We start from the raw sequence: 17,513 nt of genomic DNA, 5'->3' as shown, positions 1-17,513 counted from the left end.
CGTTTGAAGAGCAAACAAAGAAAAGCCAAGGAATTCAAGCTCTTTTGCCTAGAAAAAAATTAGGGAGGCTTGTCTTGAAGTAAGATGTGTGAAAGTTATCTACATGGGAGCCATACAGCCATATTGTTCTTTTTACTGAGAATGGGACAAGAAGGAATGTTTTTATTTTGAAGGCTTTTAAGCTACAGTACTCCTAGTTGTAAGAATCAAGGCCCCTCTACACGTGCTTCCGCCACCACCACGTCCAGGTTTACCAAGGGTCAGAAGGACCAAGACCCTCAAGGCGGGAAAATCAGCTTACTTTAGGGTATTCATGGTCAAAAGATCCACTAACATGGGCCATTAGTAATGACTGGCAAATTCTCAGAAGTTGCTATATTATTAGTCCTGTGTTTGAGATCTGGTAAGAAAAAGAGAGAGGCTTTGAGAAGGAGAGCAAAGCAAAGCAGCAAGTTACCCAAATGTTAACACAATCACCAACATCTTTCACTCAAGGGGAGGATAAAGCTTTCTTTTTTTATTTTTTTAAATTCATTTATTTATTTATTTTTGGCTGCGTTGGGTCTTCATTGCTGTGCATGGGCCTTCTCCGCTTGTGGCCAGCGGGGGCTATTCTGCATTGCGGTGCACGGGCTTCTCATTGCAGTGGCTTCTCTTGTTGTGGAGCACAGGCGCTAGGCACGGAGGCTCTAGCACAGCTGTGGCACGAGGGCTCAGTAGTTTGCCTTGCAGGCTCTAGAGTGCAGGCTCAGTAGTTATGGCGCATGGGCTCAGTTGCTCTGCGGCATGTGGGATCTTCCCGGACCAGGGCTCGAACCTGTGTCCCCTGCGTTGGCAGGCGGATTTTCAACCACTGCGCCACCAGGGGAGTCCCGGATAAAGCTCTCTTGCTCTACAGTTTTCTTTCTCGTGTTTCAGTTTATCATGGGAAACCAGCTACCCCAATATCCAGTACACAGCCCTTGTCTCCCAATTCTATCTTCACTATCTCATAACAATATTGTATATTAACGAATGGAGTAAAAAAAAGATAAACTTCAAATTGTATTTACCTCTTCATTCACTATTATTGGAATAAAGATTGATAAGGAAGTAAGTTTAAATCTTACAGAATAATATAATTATCTAGAAGATTTCTAGATCAGCATTGTCCAACTGGAATACAATGCAAGACGTATATATTTTGTAATTTTCTAGTAGCCACATTTTAAAAGGTAAGATGAAACCAGTGAAAATAATTTTAAGAAGATCTTTTATTTAACCCACTATTCCAAAGTATGATTTCAACACATAATTAATATGAAGATTATTAGTTAAGTATTTTACGCTTATCTGTTTCATGCCGCATCTTTGGAAGCTGGCGTATGTTTTGCACTTAGAGCACATCTCAATTTGGATGAGGTGCATTTCAAGTGCTCAGTAGTCACACGTGGCTACTGGCTACTGTGTTGAAAAGTGCAGCTCTAGAGATAAATATTAACAATTGATGAATTGTATTAGGAGGAATAGGCCAGGCAGAGTGGAAATCTTAAATTATTTTGAAGGAGGTGAGAACAAGACTAGACAGTTTTTATGAGGTACATTTCCTTATGTGAGAAAACTATAATTATATAATCAACATAAAAAGTGTTATCCATTAACAAATGCAGTCCCCTATTATATGCCATTATATGACCTAGTTTTAAATGTTTCACTTCTGTCATTGGCAGTTTTGGAAAGTATGTAATTTGGGACAGAAAGCCCCAAGTTGGCCAAATACTAGAGATACCAAGTATCTCAAATATTCTATTTTATTCTATTCAGTTGGCACTCTGAATGGGCTGGTCCAGTGACCTAGAGCACAAGGCCTGGTATCGGGACATATGAAGCCTTCCTTGGAACCAGGTCCAACTGATGCTGGTATATAAGATTCATCCATGAAGGGATCCCTGTTGACCCGAGTATCGTATCCCACTCTCTCCAGCCTTTGAAAGTATAAAAGGCACTAGCAGCCCTAGCAGCCCAACACGGACTCCTCTAAACATCTGGTAATTATTTGTGCCTCTTTAATCCCTTGGTCCCAATATTGGCTGGCTAACTTGGAGTGAAAGTAAGTAAAGAAATGAGTCTCTCTGTTGTGTTCATTTTTCACCATCCTGATAATGAATATTTGCCAAGAGTGATGTTACTATCAAATATGGTTTTCTCTACTGGAGAGAAGGTTGATTCTCATCTGGTCGGAAAATCAGAAGTTGTCCTGGAGACCAGCGTATCCATATCTATGGGGAATAGATGATCTAGACCTTTCCAGATGCTCTTTCATAAAGAGTAGTACGTCCAACTTATGCTTGGTCCTAATTCATAGCCTCATTCGCCCATTGGGACCTCAAAGAACCCTTATATACTTATATAAGTTAGTGCCCATTCCTGAAAGTGACATCAACCTCATGCTTATGGTTGTGATGGGTGCCGTTGTGTGTCTGCTCCTAATCTGAACTGCCCAGGACTTTCTCAACACCAGTCCGAGACATGGGTGAGCATCCTTTGCTGTAAACATACGTAAGTGCCCGGCTGCTGCTTGGATTCTTCCGGCACTCAAGTTGGAGCTGGATTTTCAGCACAGGTGCATTTTAACTACTATGACCAATCCATGTTTTATAGGCCATAAAGCTGTTACAGAGCAAGCAGAAAGAATATCGCAAAAGCCTTAAAAATTGGGGGGCAAATATACCACGTGGTAGTGGTTATGCTGGTAATTTACTGATTTTCTGCACGTTTCTTACCGTTCCTTCTTGTTGACCCATCAGTTCCTTTACTTGACATTCATAGTTTTAATAATTGCAGTATAATCTTGCACAGATATGTACCATGGATATAAACCATCTAGAAAAAGTCTGGATGTTGAAGGATATAGACTTGATGGGTTCTTTTTTATTTTGGAAATATTGGTACCAGCTGTTTGATGATCTTTATTATCAAGTCAAACCAAATTCATGTTCCTTTTGAAAAGACAATCATTAGTCTATATTCTTGTTATTGTATTTGTCTTCTTATAACCTTCCATACCTAAGTTTCACGCTCTTGTTTTTCTAACAAGACCTATAAACATGGATTTTGGTAGATTTTGAAATCAAACAGATTTCTTCACTAATCACTCTCTTTATCGCGAGGCATTTTGTTTCTGTAAACCTGGGATAGCATTGCTAGGGGGATACAGCGTGGATCCTGCCTTTCACATGAAGAAGACTGGAACTTGGTGTGTTTCACCAAAATAGCTTCTGCAAATTTAAAGTCCATGAAAGGTCTTTTTTGGACCCAAGATTTAAGTGCTGTTATTTAATTGCATGGTCACACTGTCATGTTATTGAACTCTACGTGCAGAACGTGTTCATCAAATATACTCTGTAACAGCGTAACTCCATGTAGACCGCAAATGGAATGCCAGCTTTCAAGAAGAGATTTGGAGAAATGTTCTGATGGGACGGTTAAGTTTTAACGGGGATGTGAGTCTCAATATTTTGGGTTTTCTTACCCAGCATTAGAAAATTATTGTCCATGTGACACTTTCTTTAACGCTGTGTTACAAGTAAAGTGTAAAATTGTCAGCGTTGTTAAGTCAAGTAGTGGTGCTTCCAGGTTGGTAGCTTAAATTTTTGTGGAATTATAGTGGAATACTTAAAATCTAAAACAGTGCTTCTCAAAATACAATAAGAATCACGTAGGATGTGTTTTAAATACATAAGCATCACCTGTGGTGCTTGTTAAAGCTCTAGATTCCTTGTGCCCTGAGCCCTGAGCCTTGATTTAGTAGATCTGGACTAATCTGCTCTATTAGTCATCCCAGGTGCTCACACTTTGAGGCCGTGGATGCAGTGCTTCTCAAACTTTAAAGTGTGCGCACATGGCATTGGCGTCTTGGGAAAACGCAGACTGACGGTCAGTAGGTCCGAGGTAGTGCCGGAGACTCTGATTCTGATGCATTTCCATGTGATGCTTTAGAAACTCCAACTCTGCAACTCAGCGTCCCATGGGTATCTTTACATTTCCGTCTATACCTAACTTGCTACCTTTTTGCTTTGGACTGCGTAGATTGAGCTAGGTTTTAACCGCCTTTAAACTTTCTGTTTGATATAATTTAAAAATACTTGCCTACCTTGCTTATCTTGTCCTTTTCCTTATTTATTTTTTTTCATGCGTATAGATGTGCACCAGTTGCGTCTTGAAGTGCCATCAGCTGTAACACAAGCTCCAGATCCCAAAACCACAGCCAGGCCCTCCCGCTGCTCCCAAGAACTGAAAGCCATGGAGCTTTCTGACAGCGACCGCCCGGTCAGCTTTGGTTCCACGTCGTCCTCGGCCTCCTCCCGGGACAGCCATGGTTCCTTTGGCAGCAGAATGACCTTAGTTTCAAACAGCCACTTGGGCTTGTTTCCCCAGGATAAGGAAGCAGGGGCCATAAAGCTGGAGCTGATGCCAGCCAGGCCGTTTTCCAGCAGCGAGCTGCCGAGGGACAGCGCATCCGCCCAACAGAACACGGACCAGGGCAGTGAGAGGCAACCCTGGGCCCAGCACAGGGTGGAAACCAACGGGGCGACCAAAACGGGGGCAGAATCAGCCACCAGCCCCAAGCTGCTCTATGTGGACAGAGTTGTGCAGGAGATTCTGGAGACCGAAAGGACTTACGTGCAAGATTTAAAAAGCATCGTAGAGGTAAGACAAATTGTCGGCTTTTAAAATTTGTCCTGCAGGATCAACCTGTTCGCAAAATCAAGAGCACAGCCAGGTGTCTTCTAAGATGCAAGAGTGGTGTGAATGTTTAAACAGATCATAACTTAAGAGGAACCCTAGGGCCATCCTCTCTGTGCTAAGATCCTCTTAATACTTGCACTCACGAATTGATTACGCGCTGGGAGTAAGAATGATGATACCGGTGTATACACCGGTGTGTTGTGTTAGTGAATCCTGCCCCAAAGGTCTGAGCGTCTCTGGCAGAGCGTGGAGCAGACAGAGGATGGAGGCTTCCTGACTTGCAGGTGTCAGGTGTGTACTGACTGAGCCCATCAGGCTATCTTCGCCTTGATCACAATTGTCTCCTGGTGTCTGGAGCTTCCAAATCTATAGATGCCTGTGTCTCACCTCCAGAGACCGACTTCCTGGGCCTGGGGTGTGGTCTGCGGGTAGGAGGAAATTATGGAAGATCCCCAGGTGATTCTTCTATGCAAACAAGCCTGGGAATTACCGTTTGATGCTGTTTTCTGTATTGGTTGGTATCTGAGGGAAGGTGGTGAAAGTTAGAGAAAAACCCTGGGCTTGTTCTTAGGCATTTACTTTCCTTTTATGGTAAGCAAGTTTGCATAAATTCTTTGACTCCCTGCAAATTGAACTCAGCTCAGGTACCAGATCGCAGACTCTGGAAATTCAATGATTAATTTGTTGTTGTTGTTTTCTCTGTATCCTTTCTTTATTTTTTAAGTTTTTATTTTATGTGGGAGTATAGTTGATTTATTCAATTATTAATTTGACTTTGATTTAGAGTTAGGTTTTCAAGGATAAAGTAAGAATTACCAGAGCCACTCAGATATTAATTCATTCTCAATTAATGATTTAAAATATTAGTATTAATGGTTCAAAGGCAAATTGATATTATTATAAAGCTACACTCCCTTTGCTGCCTAGTACTATCCCAGATTCTTTCATCCGTTAGTGCCTACTTCCTGTTTTTAGACTTTTAATCTAAAATGTGTTTCAGAATAAAGTGGTGGAATATTTGCTGATGAGGACATTCTCCACCGAATATATACATTCTTATAGCTTTAGGGGAAAAACAAATTCTTAAGGCACAATTGTGTGTTGAGTTCCACAAATGATGGAACCAGACACTGTCTACTAAAAATAGTTATGACATAACTTCCCAGTAAAAATAGAAAAATCAATTGATGCTCAACCAAAACAATATGTGATACCAAATGTAGAATAAACCAGGCCAATTGTTTCTTTAATTTCATCAATGACGTCATTTGTACTTGAGAAGGAATACCTGTGAGACTGCCAAAAATTTTGGAACCTCTCAGGAAAGTTATGGTTGTCAGAGCTTTCTTTGGTCTGTCCCTTTTTCTTTCTTTCTTGGAAACTTTACCACTTCATCAAAACTCACCGTACTGACAGAGAAACCTTCAGTGACTAAGCTGGGATTCTGTGAACACTTTTTTTTTTTTTCTGAGGCTGATTGACAAACCTTAGGTGAGAAGAAATAAGGTAAGATGTGTATGAAAGAAAACAGATCAAGACAGAATTTTTTTTCTAAGAAAGTTTCAGCAGAAGTTTTATTCCAAGCTCTCCAAACGTTCTTGTCTTTTTTCCCTTATCAGTGCGTTAGCCATGTTTTACACTAGGGGTTAGTGGACTTTTTCTATAAAGGGCCAGATAGTAAATATTTTAGGCTTTCTGGGCCCTAAGCTGTCAGTCCTAACTGCTCAGTCCTGCCACTGTAGCCCAGCAGCAGCCCCAGACACTATGTCAATGAAGGGGCGTGTAAGTTCCAGGAAAACTTTAGGGCTGGGCTGGACCCAAGGGCCATGGTTCGCCAAGCCCTGTATTAGACTATGTATTTGTGCCTGCATTTCATCAACTGTAAAATGAGACTAATCATACCTGCCTTATAGGGTTGTTATTATGAGAATTCAACTTGATAATACATAAAAAGCTCACACGACAGCGCCTGCAACGTGGTAAGCAATTAATAAGTGGAAACTATCATCATCACCGGCCTCTTCTGAATTTGCTGGTTGAGAGTGAACAAACCACTCTCGACCGGCCCAGTTATAGCTGTCTTACCTGAAGTCTTTCACAAAAATAAACAGATTAGTAATTCACTACAGCAGAAATTTAATTAGGAAAAAGTAATTTTAAATGGGTGATTCCAACATTATTATTTTGAAGGCAATTGGATTATTTCTGAGGAACCCACGGAAAATCTGAGGTGACACGTAAGAGGGAGAGGAGAGATGGAGAAGGTTGTTGGAGTGAGGGTGGTTGGGAGAAATGTCCCAAATATAGAAGGAGGCACCGGGTAGGAAGAAGTAGATGCTGCTTTGCTCCAAAGTCACCGGGATGCTTCGAGTCACATCCCTTCCCCGCCTAGAAAAGTGCAGAGTCTCTTCAGATCAGGATTGGTCACTGCAGCCTCTTCTCGACACACTTTTGTGTGTGACCACCTCTGTTTCTCAAGATCACAATTTTCACAAAATTGTGAAATTTTGTTTTACCTAGTTCTTTCCTTTATGGAAAGAACTAGATAAAATTCTTGTTTTATTTTATCTTGATCTTGATAAAATTTTGTTTTATCTAGTTCTTTCCTTTATGGAGAGTAACCAATTATTTTCTAGCTTGCAGCAACCTTACCCAATAAAGACTGTTATGAGGGGTATTCTTTTAAAATACAAAGCGTTAACTCCTTTAAAAATCCATTTTTCTTGATCCATTTCTAACCTGTTTTTATAATTCTTTAGCTGAGTTCTCTAACACCCTCAATTTTTCAAATGCAGAATTTTTGGTTGAGAAAAGGGCTACTTAGTAACAACCTACCATAATCTCTCACGACACAAAGAGACAGAGTTTGTTCGTTGACGTTCTAAGCAAGAATTATTTCTGGAAAAAAACATCTAATCACTTATAGAGATAACTGGGAAGTCATTTTTCACTTATGCAGTAGCACAGTTTCGGACTGTCCACACTCTCTACTTTATTGACTTCCCACTAACTAATATCCTTCAATAATCAGTCTCGGTTTAATTAATTTTCCTGTAAGCGGTACATTTTATCTGTAGTATGTCCTATCCATACATAATCCTCACCACTCAGGTTTAGGTTTAGTTCTTAGAATTTATAAAAAGAAACATCTTTGTGAAAGGTCATTGATATATACACTGCTTTAGAAGATGTTAATACTGTGTGCTTTGATAGCTCAACATGGTACCAAATAGCATCAGAGTAGCTTATTTCTGAGAAGAGATCCTGCTGACCTTATCTGGGCAATAGGATTCCCAGATGTTAGTTACAAGGCAAAAGAGGATGTATGTCTCTCTTTCCCTACGTAGAGACATCATATTAAAATAATCCCAAATATATTGGTTTTTTTTCTTCCCCATGCCGTTTAGGAATTCAAAAATGAATTCCTAATGCTTTCTGAAAATTTAACTGAGAAATGTTATTGTTCTTATTGTTATTGGTCTTCATCCCTTGCATCCTCCCCAGACCCTTTTCTCTGTCCCCCCATCCCCTCCCCATGGCTACTCCATCCTCTGCTCCTTTGCCTGACGTCCTAGTGATTTGCTTTTGTACACTTGACATTTGAGAGAGAGAGAGAGAGGTGAGGTCTTGACTATCACCCATACTGAAAGAAACAATAGAGCTGTTATTTCCATTTCTATATATGGCTCCTAATAACATTCACAGATAAAATGAGATAATAAGTATGAAAGCAAGTTTTAAAAGTTAAAAGTAAAATCGCCAATGATACAATTTGTGGAGAGGGAGAAATTCATAGCTGGAAAGTAGGAAATAAGGGTTTCTTTCATGTTTAATGGGACGGTAGATTGAGCAGAGACTCTCATGCGTAGAGGGGGTTTCTTTAATCTTTCTAAATGATCTATAAAAGAGCCTTTGACAGTCTCATAAACTTGGCCCCAGATATAGTTCATGGCCTGTTTTAACCTTTTTAGGAAAGTTTTTAAATAATTCATAGCATCATGTAATACTGTGTAATTAGAAGTTACATCCCTACTACAAAATGGCATCTTTGAAGTATAAGACATACTAAATTAAATCATCTTTTGGGATGCTGAGGACGTGTATTTAGTGAGGAAAAAGTGGGTAGAATATTAAAAGTAACATGTGAGGTTTTTTTTTTTATCATATTCCAGAAAGCTAAAATCCTTTTCCAAGCACCTCTATCCTTACAGTGTGTTAAAAAGTTAAGAAGTGATTATTATAGCTTTACTGTGTAAAATTTAAAGAGCCAAAGCCTTAAGCAATCCTTGTTGAAAGCATTCAGCATTGTTCAAAAGCTGTTGCTACACAAGGATTATACTGTTGCTCTCCAACCCCCAGCTCTTGTATTTATTGGTCGACACGGGCTCTTTGTTTATCGTGTGATAGTACAGACAGTGGCAGGGTAGGTGGACGAGAGAAGGATGCTTTCCACGCACTTAGTGATATGAAGCACATTGAAAGCTATTCTGCCTGTTGCCATAGCTTAAAGAGGATGCCCTTAGCACCGGAGGTATCTGTTAGTGGAAGGAGAACTCTCACGCTTGGGAAGCGAGCCTCTCCCAGATCTGTGCAGAGTGAATGAAGGAACCCAGTGATCACGCCCAGGGCATTTGTGCAGTGACTCCACCCTTGACTCTGCCTGGAGACTTAGATCTTAGGCTGGTGAGGTGACTAAGACTTGGATAAAATGGAATCTGAGTGGGCTTTTGTCCTGTGCCACCCCTCAAGGGCAACGCTGTCAAGCTTGGAGGTGGTTTCTCTTGAAGCCTGGTTTCCTGGATTCTGTCGGAGAGATAAGATGTTTTGGTGTGGAAACGTCAGTGTATGTCTCTGCTACTCTTTTCCCTTGGCCGTGAAAGGATGGCTTTACATGGGCATTCCCTGGACCAGCCATAACTGCTTAGCATACTTGACAAGAGGAGAAAGGTTTTGAACCAAGGGAAGAGGCTGTTGAGATGTGGTGAACTGTCATAGATTTTATTGTCTTTCTATTTGCAGATGTCCTCACTCACTACTTTCCCTCCAGTTTAAATAAACTGGCACTTTTTATGAGTTTCATTTAGACTAAGATTTTTTGAATATTGAGGGAAGTATGTGTTCAACGCTAGAGTGTAGGACTTGTCAGGGATTGTTTTTAATGAAGGCTTATTATGTGGGTGGGTTTAACAAAGAATTTATGCTGTAGCACTTGGCATAATGTAACATACTTTTTCTTTTACATGGCATTTGAGCATTTTTGTTTGAATGGGTCTATTTTTCCTTCCAAGGACTTTTATCATGGTGGGTGAATGAGATCTTTCCTAAAACCATTTAAGATCTATGGTAATTTGGAAGCAAACCTGTTAAGTAGTTTCGTGCTTATGTAGAAGTTATTCCTCAAATAGCACATCTAACCACTGTACGTGAGCCCCCCAAACTTCACTTTGACTGTTTCCATGCCTCTTTGTTGTTGTTTCGCCCCCCTCCTTCCCTACCCTACCCCACCCCACCCCACTCTCATTTCTTGTCACCTTAACAACGACAGAAACTTACAAGATGAGAACATAGTGACTTTGAGTGTTCCTCTCTTCTACTGGTTGCAGCCTAATATGGGAGGGAGGGCAGGGACCTGGCCTTTTAACTCTTTTGTCCATTTAGAATGTTCTGATCATACCTTATGATTAATTGCTAATGAACATCGAAAGTAGGCCAAGGTGGGCAGCATCTAGTAAAAGCAAAGTGAGTTGAGGTTTGCAGAGTTGCTGTGCAAAAGTAGCTGTGGGCTGTTCACACAAGTTCGTGTATACTTAATGAATGATGTCAGTTTATTTCCTCCAAATCGTTCTGGCTAGATCTTGAGTCAAAACTTAGGAAAGTTAGTCAAAATAACGATATTGGTCAGATTCTTCTGGGAGCGCGGTAGACAGTGAGTATCACCGATGTGAAACCTTAAGCTTTGTGACCACACCCGCCACCTCAATGAATCCGAACAGCTGTAAACATACTTCATAGCTACCACTTCTAAATTTTCTAGATATGTGCCTTAATAACAAAAACACCAACAAACAACATTAACAGCAGCTAATATTTGAGTACTTACCGCATTTCAGGCACTGCATTAAGCGCTTAAAGCCTCAGCCACAGCCCCATCTTGTGGGTACTATAATTTCTTATTTTTAGCACAAGAATACTGCGTGTACAAAGAGTAAAGGAACTTATCCAAGATCTGTAAATAGTGGTAGAGCTGGAGCTGGAACCCAAGTTTCACTCTAAAGCCCCTCTTTTACTCCTACACTGTTATTGTAAATCTCCTCTTATTGTCTAGCGGAGGGCTCAGAGATTTTGATCTTCTTCTTAAGCTCTCTAGGGCAGGGTGTTGCAACAGCAGGACAATAGACGTTTGGGGCTGGATAGTTCTTGGCTGTAGGGGATAGTCATGTGCATTGTAGGATGTTTAGCAGCAAACCTGGCCTCTACCCACTAGATGCCAATAGAACCACCACCATCCCCACTCTTGACAACCAAAATTGCCTCTAGACATTGCCAAATAGCCCCCGAGGGACAAAATTCCCTTGGTTGAGAACCACTGTTCCAAAAATTTGGAAGGCATAATGTATAAGAGTAGGCTAAGCCACAGTAACAAATAGGCCCCCAATTTAGTGACTTAATACAACAGAAGTTTCTCCTTTTATAGTCATGTATGTGTGTGTTCAGGTTCATGGGAGCTGTGCTCCTCCAGGCAGTCATTCAGGAACCAAGCTGATGAGGCTCTGTCCTCTTCAGTACGTGGCTCCGAAGGTTGTGCTGGGGTCTGTGCCGTCTCAGCTAGGAGGGCAAGAGGACATGGAGACATGCATTGGGGAAGGGGTGGGGGGTTCTGGGGCAAGCATAGAAATGGCTCACCCTGTCTCTCATTCCACATCAAACTCTAAGTTTGGAGATATGGTCTAGCTGTGTGCCCAGAAAAAGTAGGAAGCATTTTTGTGAGCAATTGCCTGCGTACGCCATGCATTTTGTATATCTGAAACATTCTCATTGTAAAACCTACACCGTGTGTCCCACCATCCCTAGAAGTAAAACTAAAAATACATGAAGGGCTTCCCTGGTGGCGCAGTGGTTGAGAGTCCGCCTGCCGATGCAGGGGGCGCGGGTTCGTGCCCCGGTCCGGGAGGATCCCGCGTGCCGCGGAGCGGCTGGGCCCGTGAGCCATGGCCGCTGAGCCTGCGCGTCCGGAGCCTGTGCTCCGCAATGGGAGAGGCCACAGCAGTGAGAGGCCCGCGTACCACAAAAAAAAAAAAAAATACATGAAGAAGGGACTTCCCTGGTGGCGCAGTGGTTAAGAATCTGCCTGCCAATGCAGGGGACACGGGTTCAAGCCCTGGTCCGGGAAGATCCCACATGCCGCGGAGCAACTAAGCCCGTGCGCCACAACTGCTCAGCCCGCGAGCCACAACTACTGAAGCCCGCACGCCAAGAGTCTGTGTTCCGCAACAAGAGAAGTCATCGCAATGAGAAGCCTACGCACCGCAATGAAGAGTAGCCCCCGCTCGCTGCAACTAGAGAAAAGCCCACGCACAGCAATGAAGACCCAACACAGCCAAAAATAAATAAATAAATAAGTTTATAAAAATAAAAATAAAAATACATGAAGAAGAAAGCAGGAAAGATTCTGATGATGCTTACTGCCAAGATTATAGTTACTCTCTCTACTAAATAACCCTATAGAATGTTTGAAATGGAATTCTTCATTTAGGACCTGGAACAGATTCAGACCAATGTATCTTCTCTTGTTCCTCCCCTCTTTCATGTCTCCATCACCACCACCCTCTTTTTTCCCCATGATTCCTGATGCCCTCTCCTCTTTTATTTTTGTAGTTTTTTCCTATCCATACGACCTGTCAACAGGGCTCTTTGAAATTATTGAACATAATAGGTAGTATTTCAGTTTAAAAAGAGGCCTTTTGGGTCTAGCATAGTTCGAAGACAGGGATGGTACTTCTCTTGCTAGTGTTCTGGAAACCTCTTGAGTAGACTGGAGTCAATGAGGATAATGGACTAATGCCATCAAACCCTTAATAGAATGATGATACTTGGAAGCTGCAAGGTTATTGCCACACTGATAAAGTTTATAAGAAAAGTGAATGCCCTCCTTTTCACTGCCCTGCCCTTCTCTTAGACTCATTTCTGTAGCTATTCTGAGAAGCCAAAATGAGAATTATGGACACTTGAAGAAGAAGTAAGCCATGAAAAACCTAATTGTTGAAAGTGTTTTAATACATTCTTGGGCCTTGCACCCCCTAAATCAACTGACATCATTATGGATGGTTTTCCGTAAGAAGTTGAAGTCAACTTGCATCTTTCCAGAGGTGAACTTGGAGAAAGTAAATTTACCGTTGATAAATAGTAGTCTATTTATATTGTTAACCTTTACCTGGAGTACACTTTTCAAATTACTAAGAACTCTGTAGCAATAGCATAATGAACACCAGCTGGTATAATAATTGTGAATTTAGTGATGTTCCTCATTGTCTCCTTAAGAAATACTAAACCTCAGGTAATGGAAAAGTCACCTTTGCGTTCCTGACAATCCTGACTTGTGACTTGCTTCTTTAGTTTTTATTTTTTTAACTTCTTTATTTTTTGTGACTTGCTTCTTGAAGCTTGGGGCCGGAATCAATAGTTGAGGTCAGTCCAAAGATGCCCAGGCTTTGTAGGACATTTTTACCAGGTTGCAAGGGTTCGTGATCTGAGAAGAGATTATAGTTGCAGCTTGTTTTTAGCTTCTGTATCATATGTCTAAGACCCGAGAGAGAGAGTACAGATGATAGAGGTAAAGAGCTATATGAATTTCAAAGTGCCTACAATCAATTCTGCTATAATTCGACATACGACCTATGTGCTCCTAAAAATCACTCACTATGCAAAATCATATGAGGGAGAAATGGAAAAATGGGTTCCAAGCACAATACTCAAAAACATCATCAGTGACACAAAAAAAGAAAGATAGGAACCTAACAAAAATGGAGACAGTTTTATACATGTTAAATGGTTAAGAAATATATACCTTCTATAGTAAATATGATACTTTACCTCGAAAGAAAACGCTGAAATTTCTTGTGGGAGCCAACTGATTCCCACAGCTGCCACCCTCTGTGAGAGGGAGAAAAAGAGGAGTGAGAGAAAAAGAGTGAGAAAAAAAGAACAATAAAGAGGAAAAAGAACAGAGAAGGAAAAATATAAGGTAGGCTAAGAGGAAGGAGAGAAAAACTGAAGAGAGCAGAAGCCATATGCAGGGTTGCAGTGTGAGTTATTATGGAGTAGGTTTACCTAACATCGATGCGAAATTGATACACGTGCCGTGGATGGGTGCGGCTTTGAGGCACACAAGGTGGACTGAGGTGGACTGAGGTGGACTGAGGTAGCTGGTATGTATTTGAGATGTGTGTGTGTGTGTGTGTGTGTGTGTGTGTGTGTGTGTGTGTGTATTTGTATTCCTCTGCTGCTCTTTGGAAGTGGCTGTACTTTTCTGTGCTCACCTAGTGTTTATCGTGGATGCAATCCTGCCAAGCAAAATTCGGAAATTTAAGTTCAGGTTACTCCCTAGTATATTAATCATGTGGGAACACATTCATGTTTTCAAAGCAAATGTTAAAGCAGAATTGACTGTACTTATTCTCTGGAGTATTATGACTTGTTACAAATAGGTCTCACCCCTCCCCCATCCCCTTTGCTCAGACCAGAAGATTAAAGAACACTATACCTGTTGCAAAAAACACGATCTTCCATTTATGTTAAGTAGGATTAATAAAGACAATGACAGATATTCCTAAAGCACTTTTTATTTCCTCCCTGTCAGAAAAAAATGGTTTAAAAGAATTTCAAGCCCTCCCAGCAATTTGAGACATAGATTTCTTTTGCCCTAATCTGGGACCAACAGATACGATTACTTGAAAGTGGAGTTGTCAAAAGCTTTTCTTTCGCTGAAAGGATTTTCACAATTTGGTCAAATACTCTTACACAAACTATAGCTCTTGCTGTCTATGAAACTCATTACACCAAGGAGATGTAAGGGGTAAATATTAGTGTATTTCTGATGATAAAATTAGAATATTTTCCACCTGCACTTGCAGATTCACAGTTAGACAATGTATTAAAGCAAAGGACAGACCGACTTACAAACATAACTGAGTACATTGATTTCTTTTGCGCGATCAAGCATTAAGAAGAATACCTGCCACTAAAAAGTCCCTTCCCATTCTATTAAGCTTTTTTTTTAAGGTAACATTTTGATTTTGGATGAAAAGTCATTTCAAAAACTTCAGTTAACTCAGGTGATCGAGTAGCTATTGTTACTGGTCTGCTAAAGAACTGCTAATATATTTCAAAGACTGCCTGTAGGCATAATTCTGTTGAAGATTTGCTAAAACAGGTCATGTTCAGTTGGGGTAGAATTACGCTGCTTTTGGGTGTGTGCCATCTTGAATATTCAGTTATACTGAGTGGATAGAAAATATGGAATTCGGGAAATTGTGTCCAAAACAAACCAACCTTCGGGTTGGGAGTAGTTTCCCATGGTTGGAAATTTCTTCCAAAGAAAACATGTTGCTTACCCCTTGCGAAACTAATCACATCAAAGAATCTACCCAGGTCATTTGACAAGCCTAGAGCAAGTTGGTGTGGAAGCAACCCTGCTCTGTAACACCTAGAAAAGGAAGAGGTAGATTGGGCTGATGTGGGACTTGTCAGCCTCCATAGTTTCGTAACCTGTTTTCCGATCATTCATGTTTTCAGTTTCTCCTCTGCCCACCAAGACTACTCCACTGCTTCAGGGGAATAGCGCTGTTCAATACAGCAGCTCGCACGGAACGTTTTATATCTTTTTAAAACTGGTAAAATAGACGTGACATTTATTATTTTACGTGTACAATTCAATGACATTAAGTACATTGACACTGTTGTACATTGAACTACATAACCATCACCACCTTCCATCTCCAGAAATTTTCTGTCACCCCAGATTGAAACTGCGCACCCATTAAACACTAACTCTCTCTCTTTCCTCAGCCTCAGGCAATCCTTTTTTCATTTTTAAAAATTGTGGTAGGGCTTCCCTGGTGGCGCAGTGGTTGAGAGTCCGCCTGTCGATGCAGGGGACGCGGGTTCGTGCCCCGGTCCGGGAGGATCCCACGTGCCGCGGAGCGGCTGGGCCCGTGAGCCATGGCCGCTGAGCCTGCGCGTCCGGAGCCTGTGCTTCGCAACGGGAGAGGCCACAACGGTGAGAGGTCCGCGTACCGCAAAAAAAAAAAAATTTGTGGTAGAATACACATAACATAAAATTTACTGACTTAACCATTTTTAAATGTACAGTTTAGAGGCATTAAGTACATTCACAGTGTTGTGCAAGGAATCCCTAGAATTCTTTTCATCTTGAAACTCTGTACCTGTTAACCCGTAACTCCCCATTCTCCCTCCCTCCTTCCAGCTGCTGATAAGCACCGTTTTACTCTCTGCTTCTATGAATCTGACCACTTTTGCCACCTCACATAAGTGGAATCATACAGTACTTGTTCTTTTGTGACTGTTTCACTCAGCATAACGTCTTCAAGTTTCATCCATGTCATAGCCCATGTCAGAATTTTCTTCCTTCTTAAGGTTGGATAATATTCCGTCGTGTGTACATATCCCATTTTGTTTCTCCAGTCATCTGTTGGATGCTTCGATTGCTTCAAACAGCGCCGAATTTTTGATTCAGTAGAATCACACAAAGTTTTACAACTGGAAAATAACTCAGGGAAGTCTAGCTGACCATAGATTCTGAAAGGGTAAGGGGTGTTGGTAAGTTTTCTATTCCTGGCAATCAGCACTGCCTTTGACACTTAATAGGCTATCAGTAAATATTTGCTGAATGAACTATCAAGTTCTACCCAATCATCTTTATAGGTGAGGAAACGGAGATCCAGAGAACCAAGTGATTTCTCCAACTGGATGCAAATCTCAGTTCTGTCACCTACTACCTCTGACCTTGAACAATTATTTAACTTCTGTAATCTTCAGTTTCTTCTTCTTAAAATGAAAGGTATTGCGTACCTTATAGGATGTTGTGAGGATGAACAGGTAATGCCTGTAAAATGCTTTGCACGGACCTGGCACAGCGGAAACTCTCAACAGCTAAAAACTGTTCAAGTCCAGACCCTGCAGCTAAGTATTGGCAGTGCCAGGACTGTATCCATTTCATTTAGAAACAACTAGAAAAATACAAGAAGCATTTATTGAGTTTCCCTTACGTACCAGTTAAGGAGGGTTCTCATACATACTTGTTAATGAAATGTTCTGGAAACACATTACATTTACTGCCCAGTTTTCTACATCTCAGCCGTTGACAAGAATGAAATTGACACGGATACGTGTGAAGGACAGAGCTTGTCACTTCTACATCCAACCACCACGTAGTTTAGACAAAACCAGAGCAGTGGTGTAGAGGGGAAGTGGGAACAATTAGGGTCACTTCCTGAGCAACTTCTTGGGACATGTCTAAACTGTGGCCTTACCTTTTTTCCCCTAGCATATGTATAGGTAGCTTTCTGAGGATGAGAAATTGTCTCCTGCAAGATCAGAGAGTCTGGGCTAGCCCATTTGTAATAATTAACAGATAAATTGATACTCTAGGAACCCTTCTTGCCAACTCCTGTTCTGAAGTAGGAGCTGGCTCTAAAGTTCCAGGTCCTATTTGAAAGGAAGAAGGTAAAGAAGGTTACTGATAAATTGTATAAATTTACTTCATATTC

At 41.2% G+C, this 17,513-nt stretch overlaps 1 protein-coding gene across 5 annotated transcripts in view; it reads left to right on the top strand.

Annotated features, from left to right (window-relative positions):
* The window catches only part of PLEKHG1 (pleckstrin homology and RhoGEF domain containing G1), a 237,122-nt gene that overhangs the window by 137,541 nt on the left and 82,068 nt on the right, over positions 1–17,513 (top strand). For all 5 annotated transcript variants that reach the window (XM_032650792.1, XM_032650793.1, XM_032650791.1 and 2 more), the window contains one exon: positions 4,181–4,689. In XM_032650792.1, the coding sequence (XP_032506683.1) occupies positions 4,282–4,689 (408 nt within the window). In that variant the 5' untranslated portion in view covers positions 4,181–4,281. The remainder of the gene's footprint in view (positions 1–4,180; positions 4,690–17,513) is intronic.

The sequence above is a fragment of the Phocoena sinus genome, chromosome 12, assembly GCF_008692025.1.
Source record: "Phocoena sinus isolate mPhoSin1 chromosome 12, mPhoSin1.pri, whole genome shotgun sequence".
NCBI lineage: Eukaryota > Metazoa > Chordata > Mammalia > Artiodactyla > Phocoenidae > Phocoena > Phocoena sinus.
Note: the sequence above shows the minus strand (reverse complement) of the source record. Positions and strands in the feature narration are given on the sequence as shown.